The sequence below is a fragment of the Dermacentor variabilis genome, chromosome 10 (assembly GCF_050947875.1).
Source record: "Dermacentor variabilis isolate Ectoservices chromosome 10, ASM5094787v1, whole genome shotgun sequence".
Lineage (NCBI taxonomy): Eukaryota > Metazoa > Arthropoda > Arachnida > Ixodida > Ixodidae > Dermacentor > Dermacentor variabilis.
In genome coordinates, this window is record NC_134577.1 from 92,420,478 (window position 1) to 92,447,571 (window position 27,094).

At 42.9% G+C, this 27,094-nt stretch overlaps 1 protein-coding gene across 4 annotated transcripts; it reads right to left on the reverse strand.

The window, feature by feature from the left end:
• LOC142560820 (R3H domain-containing protein 4-like) lies at positions 1-26,756 on the reverse strand. Of its 4 annotated transcripts, none has more exons than XM_075673188.1 (6): positions 26,514-26,753; positions 19,165-19,346; positions 16,019-16,143; positions 12,567-12,737; positions 6,600-6,741; positions 1-4,616 (listed from the first exon to the last, which is right to left on the reverse strand). In XM_075673188.1, exons 1-6 carry the CDS (start codon positions 26,588-26,590, stop codon positions 4,495-4,497), a joined length of 819 nt encoding a protein of 272 aa, XP_075529303.1. In that variant the 5' UTR covers positions 26,591-26,753; the 3' UTR covers positions 1-4,494. The 4 variants fall into 4 exon arrangements, 2 of the variants coding, with proteins under 2 accessions (XP_075529303.1, XP_075529304.1); XR_012823441.1 differs by lacking the exon at positions 1-4,616 and adding an exon at positions 11,636-11,984 and having other exon boundaries at positions 6,605-6,741; positions 26,514-26,756; XR_012823442.1 differs by lacking the exon at positions 1-4,616 and adding an exon at positions 11,632-11,984 and having other exon boundaries at positions 6,672-6,741; positions 26,514-26,756.
• Between the last annotated feature and the right edge of the window lie 338 nt (positions 26,757-27,094).

Genomic DNA, 27,094 nt, shown 5'->3' on the forward strand with positions numbered 1-27,094 from the left:
TCCACATTCTTCAGCAATGACTTTAATGCTCACAATGACAGCATAGAGTACAGCACAACGAGCTGTCATGTGTATGCAAAGCACACATAATCTTAAGCCAGGTCTGGCCTGATGCTGTCATTTAAAAATGGTTCAACAGAGAAGCAATTCTCTGTTGACATCTGAGAAGCAAGAAGTACAGACACTGCAAAGCAACCAAATGACGCCATCTGTATTTGTAATCACTATGAGCACAGTCGAAGTGTGCGAATTCTGACTCAGCTAATTTAACGTCCTAGTTAATTACACCAACCTGAAGACTCGTTTCCCATTATGCCTTCAAGGCATTTTGAAGCTCCCAAATTCAAACCAGACTTTTAGAAAATTCAAGCATTTTTGCTGCTATGCTGTGATAACAGGAACGGAACCTATGACTCCTGCATGTATTCGCAGCTTTCATGACTGCACAGGCACACTTTCCCCAGTTCTCTATGGAACCTGGCAATGACCACACATAAAGAAATAAAAAGGTTTTGAGCCTATACGTATAGAGTGGAACCCCGTTGATACGTTCTTCGCTGTTGGGTTTTCCTGGCTGCCACGTAGCATTTTCACAGTCCCAACCTAAAGCCCATTGACGCTCGTGTATTATGTTCCCGTTTCATGTGTCGCTATTCTGTAATGTTCCCGCATCTTACGCTGCGTTTGAATGTGGCGGTCAGGCAAATTTAGTGGTGCAGAGGCAAATTTGGTCTTGTACATCACTACGAAGACGAATAAAATATGCCCGTGGTTAAGACTGCCACGAAATGCTGAAAGTATGCGATCGTCAGTCCTGATATGACTGCCTCAGCACAGTTGTGGTTCTCGCAGGTTTCCTTAAGTAAGCTTCTCCACATACAGCCATGCTACGCAGTGAAGCATATTGGGAGTGAAACGGGGCCACGGTTGCTGAATATAGTATGCGTCCTACGTGTTCAAGCGCCATCTCTCATCACAACACTAGTGCTGAGGCATTTAATAACTGTACTGGCGGCCACTCAGAGCTGTTTCTGACATTTATGTGGCCGATTTGGGCTTTTCTCACTGTTATGTTTATTTCCTACAGTCCCCTGAAAAACGTATCAACAAGGTTTAGTAACCATGTCTTATTAAAATTCAACCAATTCAAAGTTCAGGTATAGTCTAAACAAAAATCTTGTGTGCCTGGAAGTTTGAATAAACACAAGTAAACTGCAAAAATCGACAGATCACAGATGTAAGCACACTTCTCTGGATCGTCAGGCTATGATCGATGATGGACTGCAAAACATTATTTCTAATGCACAATGCAGGTCAACATAATGGCAAATGTAAGCAAGCACCACTCTAAAAACAATGTGCAATATACATATATATAAAACAAACACAATATAACAAAGTAAGGCCCAAGCTATAGAAACATCAGTTGCCTTTAACTATGTCTGTTGCCTCTAGTACTTTGCGTGGACACAAATTATATAATTGATCAGCAAAACTATGCTAAAAATCATAACAATAAACAATAAAGCAAAAAATATTGCAGTCATCTATTTACCTTGTTTCACACATTCTTCTTTACTTTTTATCTACAGTTTCAAAAATCTGAACTTCTCAAGTCTGAATTTAAACGGCATTCCCGAGCAACTGGCATGGCTGAGAATGAGAAGAAAAAATTCAAGTATCACATAAAAATCTTAAATTTTCACATGACACATGATCCATATTATGAAATTAGCAATAAAAGTGTTGTTTCTGCAAAACAATCTTTCTTAAATGGACACAGAAGAGAAAATATATTAAATTACACTGAAATAAAAGATGAAAACATAATCTGGCAAGTTCTGTGGACTTTTCGTGTGTCTATGTAACAGTCGTCCATACATAATATTCAAGATATGTCATAATCTACAGAAATCCATGACATCAGGTTGTCTTTGCTGTGGGGTGGGCACCAAATGCAATGGGGAAAGTTGAGGTTTTGTTTTATCTAGTAATAAACAACATTTCTCCACCAAAATGACGTTGAGACAATATTGGAAAAGTAATCTACAACCAAGGCTGGATCAGTGCTTCCTTTTGTTGTCCTTTTAATCGGCAAACATATTCTGACATTGCAATGATTTCACTGTTGCCGACAGTAAAGGCCTCAAGCTGCAAAAGAGCTCACTTCATAATGCACACTGTCGAAAAAGTGATAAGATCGGTATAAAAGTGATACAAAAGTGATAAAACCTACGCCCTAAGTGCATGGTAAGTGACTAATGTTAAACCTGTCTAAGTGTAAAGCTTTGCAAAGTATCATTAATGGCGATCGGGTGGCCTCACTTCCATAGAGACGACTCACTAAATTAGTCTGACCAGCAGTGCTTTCAGCGCTAAAAACAAACATTCGCTTTCAAGACAGACAGAAATTTGTGACAGGAAATTTTATCTGACTAAGAATTGTGCATTCTAGGCTGGCATTAGAGTGAAAGTAGCCGGATACACAGAAGAAAAGCACAGAGCACCAGGTCACAACGGAGCCACAGTTAACACACTTATTTTTCCCACAGAGACTGAAGTCTGCTAGATAACCAGCATCTGCTGATGACAGCAAAAGAAATTACTCAAAAACTTTGTTTGAGCATGCATGCAACCATTTAAAAAAAATAAGACTTGAGGCTTTCACCCGCTTTTTTTTTTCTACTCTTTCCGTTTACTGCGAGACCACAACGAAAGAGCTTTTGCCAGTGGAGAACTTCAACCTTGCCTCCATTTGTGAGCAAACTGTTTCTTTTTCTTGACTCTGTAATGACTAGCCTGGTAAAACTTCCTGTGCCAACAAACAGAAGTTTGACATGCAATTATGAAAGCATTACCTTACCCTACTCATTATGTGACACCAGGCAACATAGTATATTCTTCTTTTACTAAATATAGAACAGTTATGGAAACACCCAACTGCATCACTCTGGTTTGCCTAGTTACCATGGGAAAGACACATTTTTGAAACGGAGTCACATGCCCTCATTGTACCAATTCTCATTAAGTCATGATGCAACGCTCACTGCCTTCAGTGCTGAATAAGCTTGCACTGTGTGCACAAAAGCTGTGTGCCACATTTTTCCAGTAACTACCATGAATGTTGAGAATGTCAGCAATGCACTCAATCGGCTTATACAGGTGCCATGATGGCAGCATTGAGTGCTTTAAGTGCTGGCTGCACAGTGCAGGGACTCGCTTCAAGCAATCACGCGAACCAAACAAAGTGGTTCATGATGACAACACGGAGCACTGTGCAAGTTTGCAGCGTCTGCACAAAAGCTGTGCACCACGTTTTTGTCACCATTTTGAGCAAACGTTGTGAACGATGTCTGCGAAAAGCGTTCACTAAATTGGAGTGAACACTGTGAATGAAACTAAAGAGGTGTCATGATAGAAAGACTGAGTACTGTAAGTGGCTGAATAAGTTTTCAGTGTGTACACAAAAGCTCTGCACTATATTTTTCCCCACGACTACACTAAACATCGTGAATGACATATGAAAAATGCGTGCACTCGGACTTCAACACCCTGAACCAAGCAAATGAGTCATGATGATGGCAACACTGGGGCACTTTCAGTGCTAAATGAGTTTGCACTCCCAGCTCAAAAGCTGTGAGCCACGTTTTTCTGGTGACTACAGCGACTGTTAAGAACAATGTCTAAGTAATGCCTGCACATTTTTGAAGTGAATGGTGCAGTAAAACTACTGTGTGAAAAAAGGGGTAATAAAACACTCCGAAAAGTCTGTAGAGAACAAGTTTGACGTGTAGGTGAAAGAATTAAATTTGATGCTAGTATTGCATACCATTCTTTTTTCTTTTTCAGAGCTCACAAGAAAGGATAAAATGCACCCCAACCTCCCACAAAACAAGCAACATTCATTACGCATATTTACTGAAGTTAGCACGCACAACTCAGCCCATCACACATTCTAGCATATCACCCCTATTAGTCCAATTGAATTTCCAAAGCAATGTCCTTAAAAGTAGATGAGCATGTGACAAAGCAACAGCCATAACCTCACATGCACCACTTGCTCAAAAAAAATCTGGTTTTTGCATCCATGCTCATAAAATCCAAATAAGTGTGCGCTTTGAAGGCAAGTGCAAAACCACCTTTTCAGAAATGGCTGGCAGTTTGGCCACACCTATGGCGATTCCCATAGAGCGGCAGTGGTGAAAAACTGGACAAGGAAACGATGCAGACGACACAAGTGCTCCTGTCGTCTGCATCTTTTGTTCCTCCTTTCTTTCAGCACTACTGTTTCACGAAATTTCAAACCAACTAGACCCAATCTTCACCTTCATCTAGGCTGCTTTTACTGTTCTCACAAACTAGCCCATCTAGCCGTTACTAGCTGTAAACAAGCAAAGGTGACGGCAAGTGTCAGGACGAGGTGGGTTCAGCTAATGTAACAGGTGGGTTGCACAATAAACAACGCTGATGACCATGCAGGTCTTTTTGAAGTGGTCAGCAGCCACTGCGGGCGGCCCAGTGGCGCTCGAGGTAAGCGGAGAGGGACTCAGGGGGCCGACAGAACTCGGTCCTGCCGTTTCGCACCCTCGTCCAGCGCTTGCCCTCCATGTCGTAGCCTGCGACCACCATATGCAAGGCACGTTAGTTGAAAACGTTTAACAGTGACAGCTGTTACAGGATCTTCTGTGATTTACCGTGAGATAAAACATTGAGCACAACCCTTATGAGCTGCCAGCCTGAATAGAGAAAACTACAAAGACCCCTTACTTCTGAATGCAAACAAGATCTCATGGTGATAGGACCCACATTTTTTCTGCCGTATGCATTTACACAAGCATTAGCAATGCACTTGTTATTTACCATCTGTTGACACCAAGATCATATGCAGATCATCTCATCCATTTACTTCACTCTGACAAGTGTTCCGGCTGTTTTATTCATCATGCATGAAATATAGTGGCACATACAAAGAAACTGGCCTTTTCAATCCCGCACAGCGCTACAGTGCTTGCTACAGCAGGCTCTTAGTCTCCAGTGAAGTGTGTGCAAAATGGCTCACCTTGTCGCAGCTGCCATTTCACTGCTTTTCAACAGATGTACAAAGGGATATGTTCTATTGCCTAGCAATACGTGCATCCAGCTGCCAAAACATGCTCTCAATATTCTGTCACTTCAATAGTAGTGCCCAGGGTTAGCCCACCTGGTTTACAGCTGAAATGTCATGAGAATGAATCCCCCACAGAGATAAAATTTCTAATTTCTAATGCTATTATTGAATAAAGACAAGCAAACAAGCCACATAGCTTGAGGACCCGTTCGAGATCCATGGGATAGGCAGCACCAATAAGAAACTCACCACGCCACAAGTTCTGCCCTAAACCTGCTGTGTACCATCCGAATACACTAAACTCCAGGCCTTACCACCGAGGTCATATTACTCATGCTACTAATACTAGGTCATTGTAAGCTAATATAATGAAACTAGCAGCAGCACCTTGTAAAAGTTATTGCAACACTGTCGCCAAGGGCACAACTATCACAGTGAAAAAAAATGTTTCAACATTAGTAGAAAGAAGTGGCACCGCAAGATTGAAAACACACTACCAGGCTATGACAGTCGCACTAACTGGGAGTTGTTAGGGAAAATCAGTAATTGATGATATGCAGCAACATGTGCCTCATTTGAACATGTAATGAAGAGTAGCTCGGAAAATTTAATATCATTTGCCTACGAAGAACTCGCAAATGCCACCTCATTCATTTCCTTTCCAGTGAAGTGGCATACTCTACTGGCGCGCTGCTATTCCCCTTACAGTAGTGGACTACGCAAATGACACCAACAGACAAAAGTATTTCTAAGTGCTAATTTTATTTCATGTTGTCATAATAAATATATGGCCACAAGGGAAGGTAAACAAAAGTCTGATTTTATTTCATGATGTCACAATAAATATACAGCCACAAGGGAAGGGTAAACAAAATTGTGCGAGTCCCATGTCGCAGTTTAGTGGTTTTTCGTGTACTTTATTCAGTCTAGCTTCTTTTCATGCACATTATTGTTTCCCCTTCTGTTATGGGCTTATATTGAATGTCACATGATAAAATAAAATCAGCTGCTAGAAGCTCTTTTCTCTGTTTGTGTCCTTTTTTTGTTTGAACAGCCTTTAAGTACTACATTTATTCATTGATTAAACGATTTATTTATTTATTTATTGGGTCTAATCCAAAGCAACGTTATTGCTATGAGACATGCCATAATGGATGGCTCCGGATGAACTTTGTACGCCTGAGGTTCCCTAATTTGCACTTAAATCTCAAGCCTTGTGACATTTTACTTTCATAAAAACGCAGCAGTCACGGCCAGGAACGGAACATGGGATCTCGTGCTTAACAGCAGGACACCATGGCGATTGAGCCACAGGGGCAGGTCAAGTTCTATGTCACGGTGCAAGAAAGTCTTTGAAATATAATGCAATGCTCCAATTTTCTTTTCATTTAGGCATCTAGAAGTGACTTCACGAAGCTCAGCGCACGTGTGGTGGCTCCTCGTGCAAGAGCATCATGGACGCACAACGTTAAGAGCCCAAAGAAGGACTCACTGTGTGCGAGCAGGCTCATGTACTGGCACAGGGCATGCAGCAGAAGGCGCTCGAAGCTGCTGGCCAACTGGTAGCGCTGCTCCCCACGGGGCTCGCGCTCAAAGCTCAGGCACAGCTCGGACTCCAGCAGGCACAGTGTGCCCTGCACGCATGGTCGGCCACTCAGTGCCGGTGGCCCCCGGGGCGTTCACCACACACAACATGGAAAAACTGTACAACTCTTCAAGGTGCAATTCTGCCACACGAAAATAACGGTCATCAAACTGCATTTGAGGCGTAGCAGGACAGGCTTTGGTGCTGCAGTGGTTCAATTTGGGAGAGGGCTATTGTGTAGACGATTCTAGAGAGCAGCATTCGAGAGGCGCAGGCGCGAGAAGGTCATGCTGCCAATAGACTGGTTATGTCAGCGATGACATCGTCCATGCCGCTGCGAATGCAACACTGCAGTCGGTGAAGAACGGACGCGTCTTGGTGTAGTGTAATACCACGGTGCTCTGAATTGGTGCATTGTGCAACACTACAGAGATGGCTCCAAATGGAGTGGCCCATAAATCAGTGAAGAGCTATGGAGCATGTAAATCAAAGGTGGTTGAGTGCAGGCAAACATGAACACAAACAAAGACACACTGGACGGGCTTTATCCTCGTGTTTCCCTGTGCTCAACCAACTTTGGTCAAGATGCAACAACAAGCCCACATCGCCACTCTTGTCAGCATGTAAAGCTGTTTTTTAAGCCAAAAGACAAGAACTGCGATGGTGTCCAAGACAGTCGAATGACAAGAAGCTTCGCTTTATATCAGCAATCATCTTCGATGGTTCCTGGACAATTTTTCGTTTCTTAAATGTGCCTTGCATACTTTACTGTCAGGTACACCACAAGAAACTGAGTGAGGAGACTCAGGGGAATGTAGACGCTTGATTTTCAGTAAGAACCATATGAAGCCAACAAATAATGAGTACTCAACTGCTCTGAACTTGAATATGTGGCCCCAATTTGGGATCCATATCAAAGTAACTTAAGGGCTCCTCGCCATTTTGAGCTGACAAGCGCAGAGCAGACATTGCGCAATAACAATCATGTCTGCAAAGTATTACATCGCTACGCGCTGCGGAAAGATCTGAAATTTCCATCCGAATGCCGTTTCCCTCTTCACTCGCGGCTGCCACGCTCCACGTAATTGTGTCCGCAGCGTGACGTCACCCGTGATGACACGTGACTTCGAGAATTATTCAAGACAACATCTGTTATCTGTGCGATCTGTTGCTTGAATTGACGAATTGAAGTTTAGAGAAATAATAAAACACACAAACAGAATGTCTTTGTGTTTTTTGTTTTACTTTGCACTGAAGCAAGAGAGATGTACTTCCGCTTCTGCTTGTTCCCATAGTCGTGCGGTCACGTGCGCAGGTACCGAAACTATGCCATTTTCTACCATGTTCCAGTGCGTGATCACGCTCTGCAATCTGCTTGTTCTGCCTCAGTATTCGTGTAGCACTGAATTACACCGCTAGTCATGTTTCCTTGTGCACAGTGTGCAAAATCGTGCGCTGCACGAGCGAGACAACAGGCTCGCGCCCGACGCCGTTGGCAGAAGTGCCTAGCGAAAAAAAAAAAAGCGAGGAGCCAAAAAAAAAAAAAAAAAGAATGAAGGCGAGGCCTGTGACGTATGCGTCATGCGATCCTCATGGTCCGGTATGGGAGAACGCAGGGAAGGAATTTCGCTTGCAGATGCTAGACGCGGCGAGTGGAGAGAGCATCTTGCTTGGCAGTGGAGCCTGCCTGCTGAAATCATGCGTTCACAGCACAGAAATATTTCTATCTCGGCTATTAATCAGCCAACTTGAAAAATGCGGCACAATGCTCCCCAGACGACACTTAACAACTTCCAGCATATAACCAAAATTTACTATGGGGCCTGGTGAGGGACCCTTTAATACAATCGTTAGAAATGGTATAAAATAACTTGGTTCATTTTGTACTGTCGAACCACGATCGAACCGCGGGGACCACACTAATGAAAGCTAACCTTCAACTACTTTTCCTTGCTTCATGCCATATGATGTTCTGCCTAGGCCCCTTTCACAAACTATCTATATTATTATCCTTGCCTATGCAATCTTTTCGTGCATACTCCCCATTACATTTCACACTGTGTAGACCATGCTCATAAGGTTGGCATCCCAGTATGCAAGACCAATTCATTTCTACACTCTTACATACTGTGAAAATCTAATGATGATTGGAACTACCTACCTGCACCACTAGCAGCAATTTTAGACGATGACAAATTTGTGAATGTGTTAACCAATATTTTGTAACATTTCTTTGTCATGCTTCTGTTTCTTTTATAATATTGTATTGTTAGACAATATTTTCTAACATTGTCTGTTGTACTTTTGTTTTGTTCTAGCAGATATTGTTTAATTAGGAACACTCTTAAGGTTTTTTAAAATTCATTATCCTGTTCTGTGTCGTTATTAACCACTTCTCCTCCGTAATGTCTGGTGACCCTGACGGTAAAATAACCAAAAAGTAAATAAAAATTAAGCAGGTGTTACACATTTGTAAAATGTTAATGCAAAAGTCTGATGGAAACACTGGGAAGATGAATGGCGGCGGAGCGAGCTGTCTAAGATGATGACAACAAATGCGCAAGCAGTGGCACGAGCGCGTCTCTGTGACCACGCGACGTGTGCGATCAGGCATGAACTAAGAGAGAACGCACTAAGCCAGAACGCACTAAGCCAGAATGCAGTAAGCCACAACCGTGGAGAAGCCGTGGCTTCTGGGAGGCGTGCTCGTATCGCACCCCCGAGGCATGGGTTCAATTCCCACCCAGACTGAAATGTACCGATTTTTCTTTTCGAAGCCATTAATTTACTTTGTTTACAGGAACCTCCCTGAGAAATGTGACGTCAATCTGAGCATTTGTTGAAGTGATCTTACGCTTCATGGCGTCGGCCATTTTTCGTCACGGCGCAGTTTGGCCAAGGTCACTGCCAACGTAGACAACCAAGGCTTTCGCCTTGAATATAAAGAAATGAAGCCAAGGAAAGCATTTGGAGTCTGCTTCCTTAATTAAAGTCTAGACCCAGGACCACCGCATGACATCTGTGACGCTCTACAATTTGAGCCAGAGCCGTAGCCGTCCCTCCGTCCTTTTTCTTGGGTATTTGTGAAGCCAAGAATATGGATTGTTGCAGGAGGTTGTGGGCTTGGCTCCCACCAAATGCGAGATGCATTTTTGTCTCCTGTTATTTAGCTTTTTTCCTCTATTAAGAATATGAACCTTATCAGCAATTTAACCCTCATTTGTAATTATAATTCTACATCTCAATCAAGGAGACCGGTAATTTTATCTACATGCTTTCCTTGCATTCGTAGTCTGTTGTTTTCCTATGGAGAAGCTGGAAACACATAGTGTTCCAATAAGAAGATGCCAGGCGATAAAGTGAACTATTTTAAGTCGATGTTCTTCGCCCTATGCGACCACCCAGGGTCGATTTTTTTTACTACAGATTCCGATTCTTCTTACGGACTTATTTCGAAAAAAAATTTTGCATAACTTTTCTAGGGTGACCGTAAAGTGAGAAAAAAATATTTTGCATTGGTATATATCTACTCTTCATTCATGAATAACAGCAATAAAAAAGGAAATAAACTTATAAGAATATAGAACTTGATGCATTGTTAGAGCTTAAGGCTTTGAGAATGCACACACGAGAATATTTCGGAAGATTCAAATGTTCCTGCTCTTACACTAATATGTACATCTATAGCGTTATCGAACTGCGTAGCTGTGTGCACTCAAGAAAACTGTGCGCTTGTGTGCCCGTCAAAAAAGCAAAATGTGTAACAAACTTCCGCTAATCTTCATCTTATCGCCAACCAGAGGCAAGTCTATGCAACTCTCTTTCGCAAGTCCCCCCCCCCCAAAAAATACCAACGAAAATGCATGCATGGTGGCATCCTTCCTATGCGCACCCCTGTGAGCACTAAATGAGTGAGAAACAAGTGGTCGCCCTTTGAGTGATTGGTAACGAGATAGCCATCAGTTCTGCAACCGCAAGAAGCCGAAACCACCCACGAAAACAAAACCCAAACTGCCGCCCACCTGCGTGCGCGCCAATGCACGAGCTGTAGTATATAAACGCATGGGAGTGAACTAGCACTAAAACAAACCATGCAACGAGAACCGAATAAAGGAGGCGCGCGAAAAAAATTCCCTGTATTCCCACATAGTGGCAGCACATGACAAAAAAGAAAAAGTTAGGAAATTGGCGCGCTTTTAAACGTACAGACGGCACCGCAGATATACGGCATCGACCATTTTTGGACTTGTTCGCAGCGCCGAATATAAACGTCATTGACCCTCAAAGGGTTAAACAAGGGGAATAAAAGCAAGATTGACACATATTATTATGTGGCAAAATTACACTCTAAAGGGGGTACAAAGTCATTAAAAATGGTGTGTTTTAAGTGAACGCATTGAACAGCATACTCTATTCTACACTTAAGTGATAATGCCCCCCCACGTGAATCTGTTAAAGTCAACTGGGAGCAACCCACAAAACTGAAACTTCCACTCCACTTCTCAGATTCAGATATATAAGCACAACTCTGAATCCCATGCCAAGAGCCTCTCCACATTTCAAGGTTAGGTAAATTCTACCCTGGTAAGATCTTTGTGTTGCACATATATTTGAAACGTAAATCGTGCACAGTGTGGATTGGAAAGAAGAGTGTCAATAGCCAAGAGAGCAAGCCAATTGCTTGGCAGGTGCAGTTACATGCTACGGAGCGACACATGGAGCTATGAATGAGTAGAATGGCATACTGGGGGGGGGGGGGGGGGGGCAAGTAACTACCTGCAGTGATTTAACGTGAATGCAGAATAGAGTAGGCCTCTAAGAGCGCTCAGTTAAAACCCTTTCATTTCTGTACAGGTGTGTAAAAAAGGTTGGGATGGAACAACCACAAAGTGATCAGTACCAGCAGGACGGGGTAAGAGCTGACAGGAAACACTCATACAGACACATGTTAGTAACAGCAGCTTGAATCCAGCTGAGGCAGAAGGGCTGGAATGTCGGTTTCTAAATGGATGTCTGACACACCCCTCGCTGGAGGCACGGTTCCTTCATCACTGCGGTGCTTTTTTTCTTTGTCCCTCCGATCATTGTTAATGCACTGGCGGCACGGATGACACAGTGGGCCCTGTGCGCCATGCATAATGCCCACAGAAGTTGGGCAGCCACCCATCACCAGGCTGAACCTTTTCTTTCTTTCTTTGCTGACATGCTCGTGACAGGGCGTCTTCTGCTTTCAAGAAATGAAGCAGCTGGTGACCTGGTGACATTCCATCTTCCGTGATGCAGCTGTAGAAACTGAACGAGGAAAGGGAGTGAAAGAAAGGTACAGGAAAGAGATGACGAGAGTGCTTGGGGGTCCCCTGTAACCAAGAACTGCAGTCACAGGAGTCTCATCACATTTAAAGAAGGGGTATAATAATGAACCCAATTGATTATTGATTGATCATTTATTTATTTACTTACTTATTTATTTACTCAGTGATTCATTTAGCATAGCATAAAATACTACAAAAAAACATCCAATCTCCTAGCTTTGGTGCAACCTAAGAATGACTTGAGTGAGTCGCTTAACATTGACCTGGATTACCATAACACAACGCTTCATTTGAAGGGACTCAGACAACTGACAAAGGCAATGCTTTCATTTCTGCCCCATGCAACGACCTTGGGGCGACTGTTTGGTACAATGAACGCGTATTCACTGCACACATACGCTGAGGGACAAGAGTACAAAACTTTTTCAGCTGTTCCTTTCAGATGAAAGCTGGTGGGGGTCACTAAAAATGAAAACATTTGAGGACTGCCACACTAATTGCGAATAGGCAGCAACTTCACTGTCTTGTGCCTGTCACACCCAATGCTGCTGGGAGTACTCACTAGGGGGACACGCTGCTTCCTCAACAGGTTCCGTAGTGCTGCGTCCAGCCTCTGGAAGCAGCCACCAGAGGTGGGAAGACTGCTGGTCACTTCGTCAGCAATTTCATCGGGCTCTTGGTCCTCAGCCAGAGGCTGCACCTGTCCTTTGCAGTTGAGCACTTCATCCCAGACCTGCGTGACATAAGTGTGGTTCCATCAATACTTCAAACAAAGAAAAAGAAGCAAAGGTGAATAGTGGTGACGCAATAGAGGAGAATCTCTTTGATACGTTACATTCCTATCTGTTACACTTTCACAGATTTTACACTCTGAAGCACCAATACTATATTGTTTCCACAGGGCCATGTGTATTCGTTCCCCGTTTCTTAGAATTTTATCCCTGGTTATGTCCGAAAGTTGCTACAGCACACCACCGCGGCTCCATCATCCAGCAGTGGCACCTATGATAACCACCGCATCTCATCGTTGAGAACGGTCACTTCACAAAACTTGTCATGTAGCACAGAAGGAGAATCAAACCCGTGTCCAGATCATCACTTGTCGGTAACCCAAACATGGCTCCTGAAGTTGAAAGCCAGGAGAAGGTGGGCAAAAGCACAAGGGGTTACCCCACATCCATGTTTGCAGGAGCTGTCTCGTGACCTTTGCTACCTTGTGCAGTTACTTTGATCATGCTATAAGGCTTCCCGGAAACTGAAAAGGGGATGCGAGTGCTCAACCCTTTCAGGGTCAATGACGTAAATATACTGCTCCGCGAACAAGTTCAAAATGGTCGATGCCGTATATTTACGGCACTGTCTGTACATTTAAAAAATGCATCTATTTACTAACTTTTTCTTTTCTGTCCCAAAATTGACCCTCAAAAGGTTAAAAAGGGTCAAAATAGGCTGCTACATGTATTACCAAAAATTCAACCCAAGCACCAGATGAAAATTACAAGCTTCATTAGGGTGATTCACAGTTATTATGAATGCTTGAAAAATTTTTCATGTTTAATCTAACTGTCAGGCAATGAATGATAACAAGCATTACTGAGCAGGTTTCAAATAGCTTTTTTCATAGGCTTCCAGTTTAACTTCAAATAATGTTTTGTGTAGGAGTACCTTTTTGTCTCATCAGTGGAGCAATTGTTAATGGTTTTGGGGTTTTGCAGATCACACATTATTTTTCCATGGTCCCCCAAAAGAATGTATCAATGGAGTTCTACTGCACTTCAAATAAAATGGCAGCTTCTCTTTGCAGGAGCGCATGCCTGCACATTAGCATGTTTCAGCACATACTAGCACAGGCACATAATGCAATAACAGAGGACGTAGTCAAAAATATATGCCTTCAATACACTAATGTCTAAGCAATAATGCACTGAATGCTAGTGCACCAAAAGCATTATCGCATCGAGCACAGCTGTGATGAATGCATTAATACATTCCTGCTTTTAAACTTGCATAGACATGGCCACAAGAATGTAGATGTAGCAAAACATTAACTAGGTAAATTGGAAATGTTGAATTATTAGCTCAAGAAAATGTGCCCTGTAGTTTTTTTTTTCTCTTTTTTTCACTCACTTCACTTGACATAATGCAGAATTCAGCTTCGTGAATACATCTGGGCCATCTGTACCCTACCATCCCTGGCCATAGCTGAAAAAAAGTTTCTTTAAGGGACACTAAAGAAAAAAATACTTTCTGCTATATTAGTGATGCATCATTCAACAATACCAGAACAGCTGCTCTTACTATGAGAAGAGGCCTGGTAAGCTAGAAAAGACACAAAAAACAAAAGACGGGTGTCGGTGCTGGCTTGAAGTTTGTGCACTCGGTCACCGTGGCATTGTCAATTTTGACGGTGTCTCCTAGGGTCCACTTAAATTTTTATTGGTAAAGATGGACTCCACTGAACGTTTACTAAGCCCCAACAGCCCGAATATGAAAAAGTACCTTGTAACCAGTGACATCACACCAACGTACCAGCACAGGTTAGTTCTGGTGCAAAATTCAAGCAATAACTTTGACCTTCATTTTCGTTTCTAATCTTTCTAATAAGTGTTCCTTGAAATTGTGACTCTCCTTTACAAGTGACAAGTCATTGTGTGGAAATTGCAATTTATTACTACTGTTCGTTTGATTTTTCTTTTTCTAATTTGGCTGCTAACGGCAGCATGTGGCTTGTCACTCAACGCTTTTTGGCTGCTTACCCATGCGAAATGGACCAGGTATCTCTGGGCTGTCCTCCTGACCGCTGCCAAATGCATCATATTTGCTAGCCTAATTTTCAAGCATTGCACTCGACCTTCAGCACATTGTGTCTTACTCACACTTCTTATAGGACAACTTGAGGCACGTGGACTGACACACATGGGGACCAATTGTAGGTGCCAACTCTACCAAATGTGCCTCTACAATGTCCACATCCTGCTGCACACATTTCAAATTCAGTGTAACACATAAACCAACTAATATAAACATGGATTCTCATCTTACCCCTTGAAACTCAGTGCTTCTTCTTAATTTGAAAGCTTTCCCTGCGGCATAAGACATGCCAAGCATGTTATCTACACATGTATAACTGGTTTTGTCCAATGAAGCTCAGCAGTGATACATGGTATGAACCACGGATCCATAGGTGGCAGTCAGATCGTTGTCTTGGGTGTAGCCCCACTTTTGATGCATAGTGGCGCCTCAATGAGTACAGTTCAGGACAAGTCCACAAGAGGATCACTTCTTTCATGATGTCACTGTACTTCAATAATGTGCAGGATCGAGAATTCCCACATCCACTCGTGACAGACCCATTTTGCGGCCAATTATTTAAATTGTGAGGGTTAACAGCCCAAAGCCAGACAGCTGGAAAAAATAGATGCCTCAGTGAAGGGTTTCAGAATAATTTTGACGACCCAAAGTTCTAAATTTCGTACCTAACACATGCTGCACGAGCATTTTTGCACTTTACCCCATAGAGACTGTGGTCACTGCAGTCAGGAATCGAACTCATGACATCATGCTCGCCAGAAAAACACCACAGCTACTGAGCAACCACGGCGGGCAATGCATACCATATGCCACCAACATTTGTACCCAACCACCGTGATGCCATTCACTCGCCAGAATCATGGCTTTTGCAGAGCGCCAGGTCAGAGGGCTCAGAATCTGTCCAACCCTGGGTGAATGGTAGTTATGAGCAAACAGGGTAAAGTACTGGCCAAACAATTAGCATGTTGCACGAGCCAAGAGCTCCAAGCTGGTGTCACAATCAGTATCAAATGCACGTAGCACAGGAACTGGACACGCAAGTACCGTTTGGTTCTCCCACTGCAAATATATTCGCAACACTGCAGCAAGAGCATCAAACATATTGTCTTGCGTGCCACATCACTGCCTTCTGCCCAAAGTCTGTCTGCAGTCGCGGAACAATGCAGGCAAAGAAGAGCTGCAGTGGCAGATGACTGCACATACCTCATGGTTGTCCAGGTCAGCGAGCAACCGGGAGAAGGCAGAGACCGACTGGTGCACGAAGTCGTCGATGCTCAGCTGTCCCGCAGCGTCCTCGTCTTCCTCCGCAAGGGTGTGCAGGAAGCGCTCTGCATTCACATGCGCGCTCATTTCATCTTGTCACGAGGAGCCCCTGCAACTGCCTTTGGCACAAATTTAACCATTCAGTGCCTGGTAGGAACGTTGTCAAGCATCTACTGGACCAAGGTGCCGTTCCAGTCACAGGGACTCAACTAAAAGAACACAGAAATAATGAAGGCCTCTGCATGAACTGAAACTGGCTGCCTGTTGCTACAAGTTCTTTGTCTTAGTCCTCATTACACTGGTTCAACAAAAAAGCTGTGTTTCATCTCGCAAAAAAAAAAAAAATGTTGGCACTGATGGTCTTTTGGTGGACGGGCACAGCACAATAAACAGTGACAGAGAAAGCACATGAAAAACACGGCACAAATTTGTTTGTCATGTTGTGTTTGTCACATTGTGCCATGCACATTGCGTCACTTTGTGTTCATTTTCATAATGCCACACGACAAACACGACACAATCACAAACAAATTTGAACTGTGTTTGTTGTGTTGCCTTTGTCTCCGTTTCTTGCGCAGGCCCCAACAATGAATCTAAATCAACTTGCCCAATTTCCAGCTCTTCTCAGGGACCTCTATGAACCGCGACCATTTTCTGAATTGACCCCTTTTGGAGGTTTCACTTTCAGAGGACAGTGATTGGACAAACCAGCGGGCTGATTGGATAAACCAGCGGGCAAAATGCCCATGACTCCAGTGAGGCATAGCTCCAGAGGCAGCTTTTCATACAAAAATGAAAGTACTATACCCAAATTATTACACTCGAGCTTTGCTATATTAAAGCTGCATCCAACACAAAGCCACCTTCGTTATATCCAATATTCATTACATTCTGATTATTACAGAAAGCAGTTTAGATTCACTTCATTATATGCGACAATATGTTACATCATGATTTAACTGTATTATTAGTATTTGTTTTGGAAACACATTACAAAAAATAAAAAAACATTGCTTAATCCCACATTTACTCTTAAATTTAGGCATAGTCGGTGAGATTGAGAATAGATACCCTGCTTCAGTACTCTGCTTCAGTAGGTCCGTGCAGCATGGTGGAAGCTACATGCCTCTGTGACCAATCTAGGGGTGAACACACCTTTAAAGGTGCCCTGTCATCTGCTAGCGGCGAGTGTAGCAGCAGCGGTGATGGTAGCATCTACTAAGACTGCAACTGACAGTGAGGTAAGCTGTTGTGATAGCAGTGGTAGAAAATTCGTTCCATATCTGCTCTGACACCAGAAAGGCCTATGTTCCCAAGATATTTTGAGATAAAGAGGAGAAGGAAGGTTGTGCAGAAGGCAAAAGAAGAGGGTTCAGACAGCCATGCAGACATGCAGCCAGCATGCCACGCAGAATAGTGGCACCATCTCTTGATTCCTCTTGTAACATCCACGTGTACACTGTGTGCTCGCTGATAGCCATAAGTGCAGCTGTTTTCTTAATTAAGATTTGTGCACATTACCGTACCCTTTCCCCACTGTTCCAATCATTTCAATGCCAACTTATTTGTTCCTAACTTATTTTTTCATTTCGTCTAAAAGAGCAGCTTGGAATGGCTAACACACAAGCAAATTTGCAGACACCATTTTTGCAATCAATCAATCAATCAATCAATCAATCAATCAATTTTATTTCCTTTGGATAGAAGGAGTACGGCACTAAATGCTTGAGCAGCTTAACAAGGTCCCGACCCCGTTACAGTTGGGAAAACAGCAGGATGACGGTCAGTCATGCACAAAGAGTTCAATGAAGCACTAGCCAGGAGGGAGTCCTCCACAATATTGTGATGAGCCGATTAGACTAATGAATTTAGCCAACGTCAAATCATTTGCACTTTCTAAAATGCAGCCTTGGCTCTGCTGCACGGAACTACTGAAACAGGGTACAGTTTGCGTAGGGCAAAAGGTGATCTGACTCACAGAGGTTGCTACAAAGATTACTAGAGGACGCCCTGGTGCTGCAATCATTCAGCTAGCAAACAAATTATGGTTATTACTTGGATTTGTCTAATGTTCTTCCCTGTGGCTTGAAACATTCTTACGACATAGCTTATGATGCTTTACTCCAAGTTTCCAAGCACTCACAGTGTCTCTGGCCACATGTCCAATTATTGTGAATTGTAGCATTTATAATGCAATATTTCATTGAAAATTATCAACCTGTAAGATCACAAAGCTGTCTAAAAGCAAAAACTCAAAGGCAAATCAATGTACTGCTGCCAGCATGGAGGAAGGAAACTGAGAGGCCCTACCCCTTCCGCGCACTAAGAGAAAAGTGCGGAGGAAATGACGTAGCAGGTTCTCCTTTGTTTTGCAGTTTTTTTATTTCTTTGCTGTAGCGGCCCCGCCTTTCGGGCCACAATGGCGGCTTTGTTACTGTTCTGTGCGCTCACACGTGTTGCTCCGTAGGTTTCGTACCGCGGCAAAGGCGCCGTGTGGGCGGGTTTGCATTGGTCTCCGTGTTTTGCTGCGCTGCGTTATCTGGACCGTGTTCTACCGGATGTTGCTGTGGTCAGGTGGGACAGGAGGAACTAAAGTTCATGAAATGAATGCGCATGCAACGCTGTACGCAATGTACCGCGCCACGGTAATGGCAACGGAGGAAGGCGTATCAGCGGGAAATTTTGCCCTCTTTGGCGGAATCATGCTAACAGGCTAACGATTGTTTAGTATTGCTGCGGAGCGCGCGGGTCCGAGCAGCACGGTTGCAAGCAGCGCGGCGTGGTTTCGCGAGAAACGTAAACAAGAGAGGAGAGCTGGCCCGACAGGCGGAGCAACGCCAACTTCCGGCTTCACTATCGCTTCGTAAAGAGTGACGTCAGGGCCTCTCCTGAGTTTTCTTTCTCCGTAGCTGCCACATAGGTGTTCTGTGGCTGCCAGTCATTACCAAGTTGGCTGAACCGCCATGTTTGCAGCTTCCACAGACACTGCGGCACCAGAGTTTCCTCTAGTAATTTTTGTCCGAAAATATATGATTTGACGATGGTTACACAGCAGCACTGCATGCCATTTTGTGAGCTAAGCATACCGTTGTCGAGGCGCCGTACTTTCCTGGTAGAACGGTGCTTCCCGCGAGAGCTCAGCCCCAAGACGTCGCCACAGGCGGGCATTGACCGGCGCGCAGCGCGTCGTCGTGGCTCCAGAAGCGATGAGTGGTGAACATGGACAACCAGTTCCACGGGCTCCTCGCCTTCATCATGACTATTAAACCTACAGGAAGGTTTTCAACACAATCGTCATTTGTAATAACCATCGCACCCGTTCATGAAGAAAGGAATGTTCACGAGAGGCCCAACATGGTAATTTCGAAGGTTGACTGATTGACTGCTTTTTTAAAGGGCTGTGACATAAAAAGAGGCATATTGGGATTCTTAGTAAATTATGTTCCTGCAAAATCGAAATGGCTACCCTTACAATAATAAGACGCTCAGTATTCCAGAAAAGAAGGAAAAACTAAAGCCAGATGTCAACACCAGCCTGATGCTTTAACAATCAGCTTGCTGTGAGGTCAGATTTCGACAGTGTCCGCTTGGGGTCTTGGGAAAGGACTACACTGCATCATAAGAGGACCACTGACTCATCCTGGAATGCTTCAAGAACTATGACAAAACACACAAAAATATGAGAAGGTGCTTTTAAATCAGTGACATCGCACTAATGCACCAAAGCTTGAACCGCAAAATTTTAATCAGTCTTAAATTACTTCCCTTTAAACAATCTGTGGCATTTCTTTTATGCAAGGAGATCACTACTTGCAGAGGAAATCGCAATTGAAGAAGACAGACAATTCTAGTACAATTCAAACTGTCTGCAACAAACAGGGTCTCCTATGTGGTGGCACTGACTATCTTAGAGGTCATACACTGAAGGGCACGACAGTGTGAAGTAAGTCACAGGGCTCTGCACACACATAAACACACACACACACACACACACACACACACAAACACACACACACACACACACACACACACACACACACACACACACACACACACACACACACACACACACAAACACACACACACACACACACACGCATGCATGCACGCATAGAAAGTGCCTACAGAGCAGTGATAAATAACAGCAACAGTGAGTTCTCTGACATTGTAGGCTAATTAAACCACAAGAACAGGAGAAGGCTGAAGTGGACTCAGACTAACAGCAAGAGTTTAATGGCATAGGCAGGCTCATTTACACCGGTACACAAACACCATATAAGCACATACTTTCAGTAGACAATGCCTAGAATGAGGAAAAATAGAGCAGAAACAGAAACTGCCAATACAAGTTCTTGTGAGGCAAAGTACAGGGGAAAGAGCCGAATTTTAGTTTATTTCATATTAATATGCGACCTAATAAGCACTGTTTCGGTTTGCTGCCATTATCTGTTCAGAAAATTTCTGTTCTCAGTAATATCATGAGAAGCCAACAAACACTGACACCAAGGACAGCATAGGGGAAATTACTTGTGCTTAATAAATGAAATAAAGAAACGATACATTAATGGAAATTGAAGTGGATGAAAAAACAACTTGTCGCAGGTGGAACCGAACCCACAACCTTCGCATTGTTGGTTTGGTTCCCACCTGCGACAAGTTGTTTTTTTATCCACTTCAATTTCCATTAATGTATCGTTTCTTTACTTCATTTATTAAGCACAAGTAATTTCCCTTATGCTGTCTTTGGTGTCAGTGTTTGTCGGCTTCTCATGATATGACTAATAAAAATCGGGCCCCACGGTTAACCCCCTTTCTTCTCGTTTGTTCTCAGTAAGTAACACTCTAGATGCTTTCGAGCTAATCTGTCACTTAGCTGCACTTAACATTTCCTTCAATACTCTAAAACTACAAAGTTCACAACAAAGAACTCCGTCATTGAGTTCTGCAGGTGAATTTTGACCACTAAGGTCAAAAGACAATACAGAAGTATAATATCGAAAGGCAATACAGTCCATACATGAAAGACAGTCGTCATTGCTTTCCGCCCATATCAAAATGTGGCCATTGTGGCGTGGATTCAATCCAATGAGCTCATGCTAAACAGCTTTCTAGAGCCAGTGAGCTATGTGGCGACTTCTCAGCTTTAGTTATAAGAGGAAGAGAAATAATTTTTATGAAGAACACAAAAGGTGAAAACAGTCATCTGAAGCAAAAAAAAAAAAAAAAAAAAACTCGATACTGACGTGACAAACAGCCATGTGCGCCATTACATCAACGCCTCAGCAACACAAATGCCAGTTTGGAAGAAAAAATAAGAAAGCTTGAGCACTAGTTGAATGCTGGTGTTGATTATAACAAGATAAATAATTTTTGCGATACGCAAGGTGGAGATAGTCCTTTGAAGCAAACAGCTCAGCTCAGAAGCCAAGCAGCCTTGTGATCCATCATTTCACCACCTCAAAAAAAGAAATGCAAACTAGAAATTACTTTAATACAGGACTCAAATGCAGAATTTATGCAGTGGTGCAGAAAGAGAGCCACTGTCAGTGCTCCTGTGGTCGTTCTTCTTGAGAGCAAATTTTGCTACAGTATTTGTTGAAAAAAGAAACAAAGCAAAAGTTGTTTACGTTTAGAGTTAAAACTCGCGTGGTACAAGCGTTCCCACCGGTTCACAAGTACTAGGTGGGCAGAGACCAACAAGATATGTAAACAAGGAAACAGAAACCTCCGAGTTGCATTGCCTTATCTGGCTGCTGACAGCAAGAGCTTCAAGCGCACATCAGCAGTGGACGGTCTCCCCTGCTAACACCACTCTTCAGCCAATGATAAGAATGCGGTCCCCACTTGAGTCTTACTTTTGCACACATCAGCGATGTCCATTCAGTGTATCACCTGCTTCAAATGTCAGGCAGCAAACAGACAAGTGGGATGACCCTTTGTTGCATGTGCCTTAAAAGGAAGCTATTACATCACTAGCTCCTACCTAAAAAATGGGAACAGAAAATTATTTTGCTCAGTAACCACTGTACTAAATTTGGAGTGATTTGTTGCATTTAAACAAAATAATATCTACTAGCTGTCGGGAACAGGTTTCTTTTATTTAGAGCATCACTTTTCTTTGAAAAAAAATGCAACATAAAATTCTCAACAAACAACTGAGGAGCCAAACATATGATTGTAACCCAGCAATAAAGAACGATATCACAGTTCTATAAACCGCATCTACTGACACATTTAAAAAGTGGACAACATTGCTGTACCACTTAGAATTAAGCACTGCTCTGAAGTTTGCCAATAACTTCTGAGTAGGACTTTTGCAAAGCCCTCGTAAACATTTTAAGTTTCGTATAAGCTGCAAACTCACACACCGCATAATTGTTCACTTTAGGTTATGCAACACAGTTTACAGAACTGCAATATCTGTCTTTGGTGCATAGTTACAAACTTCATGCCTCAACTTTTTTTTTTAACTGCCAACTTCCGCCAATTTCTGTAAAACCTATGTGGGCCTAAATCAAAACTCTGCTTCAAACAACCATTACAGTCCCTCCGCCCCCTGCTATCTCTCTTAAATTCTACAAACTTCATTCAAATCTTTTTTGCATTTCCCGAGCATCTTCATACGGAAATAGGAATTGGCACTGAGCCAAATCTTCCTCTTAATTTACAATGAAATTAGAAAGTGATAATGCCAGGCAGTTCACGATAGCAATTCTATGGCCATTTTGAAGAAACCCCGAAATTTTCGTTGGCCTATTATGTTTATAATGGTATATTATTATACTACTACAAAGGACAGCATGCAGCCACCTGGTAACCAGTGACACGAAAAATTAGAATCTGCTACATTTTTGCAGAAAATTGGCATGTTCTCTTAAACAAATTCTTATACAACGATTAAGTATTGTTACTGGTTGGCATTGCTATTGCGGGAATAAATAGCTTTTGTTAAAGGCATTTATAATAATTTGTTTGTTCATGCGATCTTAAAGCATTTTATATCAAAACTATCATACCTTAGCATGTTTTTCTAAATAAACCTTCAGTTGGTAGACAGCATTCGTCCTGTGTTGCTTCTTTAGAACCTGCAGGCTGCTTACAACGTTCGTTCATCACTCAGGATGTGCATGTGAAAAGGCACTTTTCCATTATATTGCACACACCGTCATCTGTATACAGTTGCTCACATAGAGCCTCGTAATTCTTCTTTAGGCCCCGTTTTATTTATCATGGGATAATTCAAACTTTGCATAGCTCAAATGAAGATCTCGGGTCTCTTAAAGTTCTAATTAATGCAAGATGACAGGTCTCAGGGTTTGTACAGGACACCCGACACAAAATTCAAGGTCAGTTCAAGGATCTCCAGGATGCTGAATGCCAAAATTTAAGGAAGCTGAAACAAACTTCGGTCATACACATAAACTAAAAAAACATTCAAACCTCCTTTTTCCTGACAACAATTCTTCACAGATAGGCAGCCACAATTGCAGACGTGCTTCAAGCTCTTCAGCTGGCTTCTCAAACTCAACTTTCCCATTGTAATGATGTCAATCACACTGTGGCACATGGCATACTTCACTAGATGAGGATTGGTAGTGATCGTGGCTTCACCAAAGATACACTTCACATCAAAGACAGATGGCTGAAACTTTTTCCTGCAGGCATATCTAGAGCCCAGAGGTGGTATTCTGGGCGATCACTTTTGAATTGATACTTTCGCTTTCGTGAGAGTAGTGTCAGTGTATCGGCGTCTTTTGGTGACTGCATTCCTGCCACTGTACTGCCACTACGCACTTGACCACAGCCAGTCTGGAGCACGAGTCAGGTGTTTAAATGGGAGACACGTACTCTAAACTGGTCGCAACTTGGCACTGAGCCAAGAATGCTGTCGCCCGTAGACGCGGACACATCTGGCGCTAGCCTCACAAAAATCTTAGGAAAGAGAAAGTACATATTGTTGAAAGTGATCTCCCGAGAATACCACCCTTGGCCTGAAAGATGAAGCCATGATAAAACAAACAAAAAACAATAGTCCGGCTCAGTCGTTGACCTGGGTTCGTTGAGCACCACGATGGCAATTTAAACGAGCCTGTTGTCAGTGGCTATGGACAAGTCAGACTGCAATCACCTAACAATATTCTCAAAGCAGAATATACAGGACTGTTTCCAGATAGACGGTGTTGATGGCACAGCACCAATGCAGAGTTTATTACTTTGAATATTTATAACCTAAAGCTTTCAAAGAAATCAAGGAGCACATTTATTTTCAGCGTTTTAAGGATCCTTGAATCACTTTTCCCGAATTCAAGGGTTTTCAAGAACTTCAAGGAGGTGTAGGAACCCTGAATACTGCGTTTTATTGGCTTAACCTTGTACCACATAGAGCTTCTCAGCCGGCAATATTTCAGCTACACCTAATTGTGTCTGTTATGTGTGTCTAGAACGTGCAATGTTACTTTCACAAAAGTCGCTGGTACAGGGTGAAATTTGTGAACTTGTTACGGGAAACTGAAACTGGCTTTTGGCATAAAATGATACCTTTACATCACCTTTATGTCATAATCTCGTACCCTAGTGAAGCTTGTAAAACGGCTGATATTGCAAGCATGTTAGTTGCAATTTGTGGACATGACTGAATGAACTGATACAGACAAGGGTTAAACCTAGTTGGGAATGTTCACAGGGGCTTTCATTTTCTGAGTTGATGTAGTGGCTTTTGGAAACTACAGAATATACTAGTATTCAAATGCCTCTTGCTTAAGCTTCTAGTTGCAATTTAGAAATTCATATGTTATGTGCAGCAAAATCATAACAACAAGCTATAGAAGAAGTTGAAGGAGTGCTGACAAATAGTTTAGAAGTTGTAGAGACTCAAGATTTTCACATGTACAAGGATCACTATTTAACAAATACGAACGCTGGGAAATACTTATATTACAATTTTGCACTGAAGTTTGTCTCGAAATGCTGCACTTGGAGTGATAGACATTACCGTAACGTCAGAACAGAGTGAAATTCCCTGTCTTCACATAGCAATAGGGCTAGGCATAATGTTGTAGTTGAAAGAGGAAAAAAAAGAAAAATGAAGCGCTGCATATGTTTCCTATGGTTTAGCTTGCGTGCAGTAACCGATGCCATCACAGAAATGAAGCAAGCAAGTGCATAGCGACGTCATGACGTAACCATCTCCGGTGTGTCAAACACAAAACTGGTTTGTGCAGACAAGTATTATAATAAATTATGGAAGGTATTCCTTGCCAGTATTCTTTCTAAGGTTTAGCATGTTTGTTTATTCACTCAATGCAAAAAAAAAAAAAAAAGTATGCAAGTTGAAGATGTCATGACAATCAAGAACAGCCAAACACAGGAAACTCTTCGGAAGGAAATGACAGATGTAGTGCTTGTACTTGTACCACAAGTCTGCATGCAAGATATGTGTTTACTTATTGAAACATGAATCGCTTGGCACTGGGATGCAGCTGTTTTGACAAGGTTAGACCTTGGCGCCTGCTTATGGGAAAATGCTCAAGTTAACTTGTGCAAAGGATGCAACACTAATATAAGTCGGTAAACAGGACAGCACACACCAACAGCAACTATGATTTCCAAACCAGCAGCCATGTTATAAAGAGTAGCTATTCTACAAACTTCGCTACCAATCAGGGAATAGTGATTCTAGAGTAGTGCAGTCTCTGCGTAAGATGTGCTTACTAGTTGGCACAATCAATGTCACGAGCCAGTTTTTTTTTTTTTTTTCCTTGGGTGAATTAATCCTGTCATTTCCGTAGGACGCTCCCACGGTAACTGTAATAAGTTTGCAATACTGTGCAGCAGGGCCGAAAAGCTGCTATTACTGTGAGTCTATCTGATCGGAACTTTCTTCCAATAATAACCCTGGCGTTACCATGGGGGCCGTATTCTTGGACGGTCACTTTCGGAGGCAAGTTTCAGTGGGCGCTGATTGGCTGGTTGAGGAAACCTGCTCGAATCGTACGACGCGCCGTGTAGAAAAAGTGATAGCATCGCCGAAAATGATCATCCCAGAATACGTCCCCAGTACATATTCCCTCGACAACACATCAGAAAAGCAGCAGCGCAGAAAATATATCGCGAACCTACAGCAAGTTAGATGCTGTAGCTTCATTGCATCACTGCTCTGTAGAGTCCTTGTAATTTTAATCAGCGTTCCACGTACATATATTAACGTTTCTTGAGTGTGCGCCAAATGCATTCCGCGCAGTCAGGCTCCCCTGACCTTTGCCTCCTTAGCAGGTAAACGATCGGCTGAAAACGAGCGCTTGTGTCGAAAGCGGCAGGAAGGTGCTTCAGAAAGTAATCACTTTGAGTCGCGCACCCTGCGAGCCCTAGTAACAGCTGTAGCAAAGCGATCTCCGCGGGCCAAGCAAGTATCCGCGCGGCCAACGACGCTACTCACCCGTCAAGGACATCGTAACTGGCCGCCGTCCCGTTGAAGGGGTCCTTCCCATTGGCTCCGTTTCGAATAACTCCCATGATGTTTCAAAGGCGCGCGTACGGTGCTTACTAGTCGCGGAGATATAACCGAGCGTGGCGTCTACAGCCCGAAGCGCAGCGCAAACTGACCACCTTACAGCAACAAAATTTTGCCAGACAAGCCCCTCTCCCTGCGATGTCGCGCCGTGTAAACAGTGGGTGTGTTCTTTTCACGGGTGGTGTGGCAATTTACGTCATGAGTTTATAAAACGTAGAGTTCACAAGCTTGCTGTGAAAAGCTTCTAAAGTATTGTAAACATTTAGCGCTTTTGTTTAGTAACAAACGATTTTTGCGCCATCTTTTATCTGTCTATAATAAACGAATTTTTACTTTAAACTGTTGTAGGCATTTATATATCTTTAGCATATAATTTCAATTTGTAGTATAAATAGCATCCTAACTATAGCAAATCTTTATTTACTTAACCAATGAATTAGTAAGTTCCGCCAGCGCTCGGCAGGCTGCTCTGGCCATTGGCGCTACAGTCGTGTTCTTTCATTTGA

Bases quoted from the DNA above. Each gene is read 5' to 3' on its own strand.
- LOC142560820 (XM_075673188.1), bottom strand. From the start codon at position 26,590: ATGGGAGTTATTCGAAACGGAGCCAATGGGAAGGACCCCTTCAACGGG. The intron at 19,347-26,513 runs GTGAGTAGCGTC...ACCTTCCTGTAG, and splicing joins AGTTACGATGTCCTTGACGG to GTTTAATAGTCATGATGAAG. The intron at 12,738-16,018 runs GTATGTGCAGTC...TATGTCACGCAG, and splicing joins CTGACCTGGACAACCATGAG to GTCTGGGATGAAGTGCTCAA.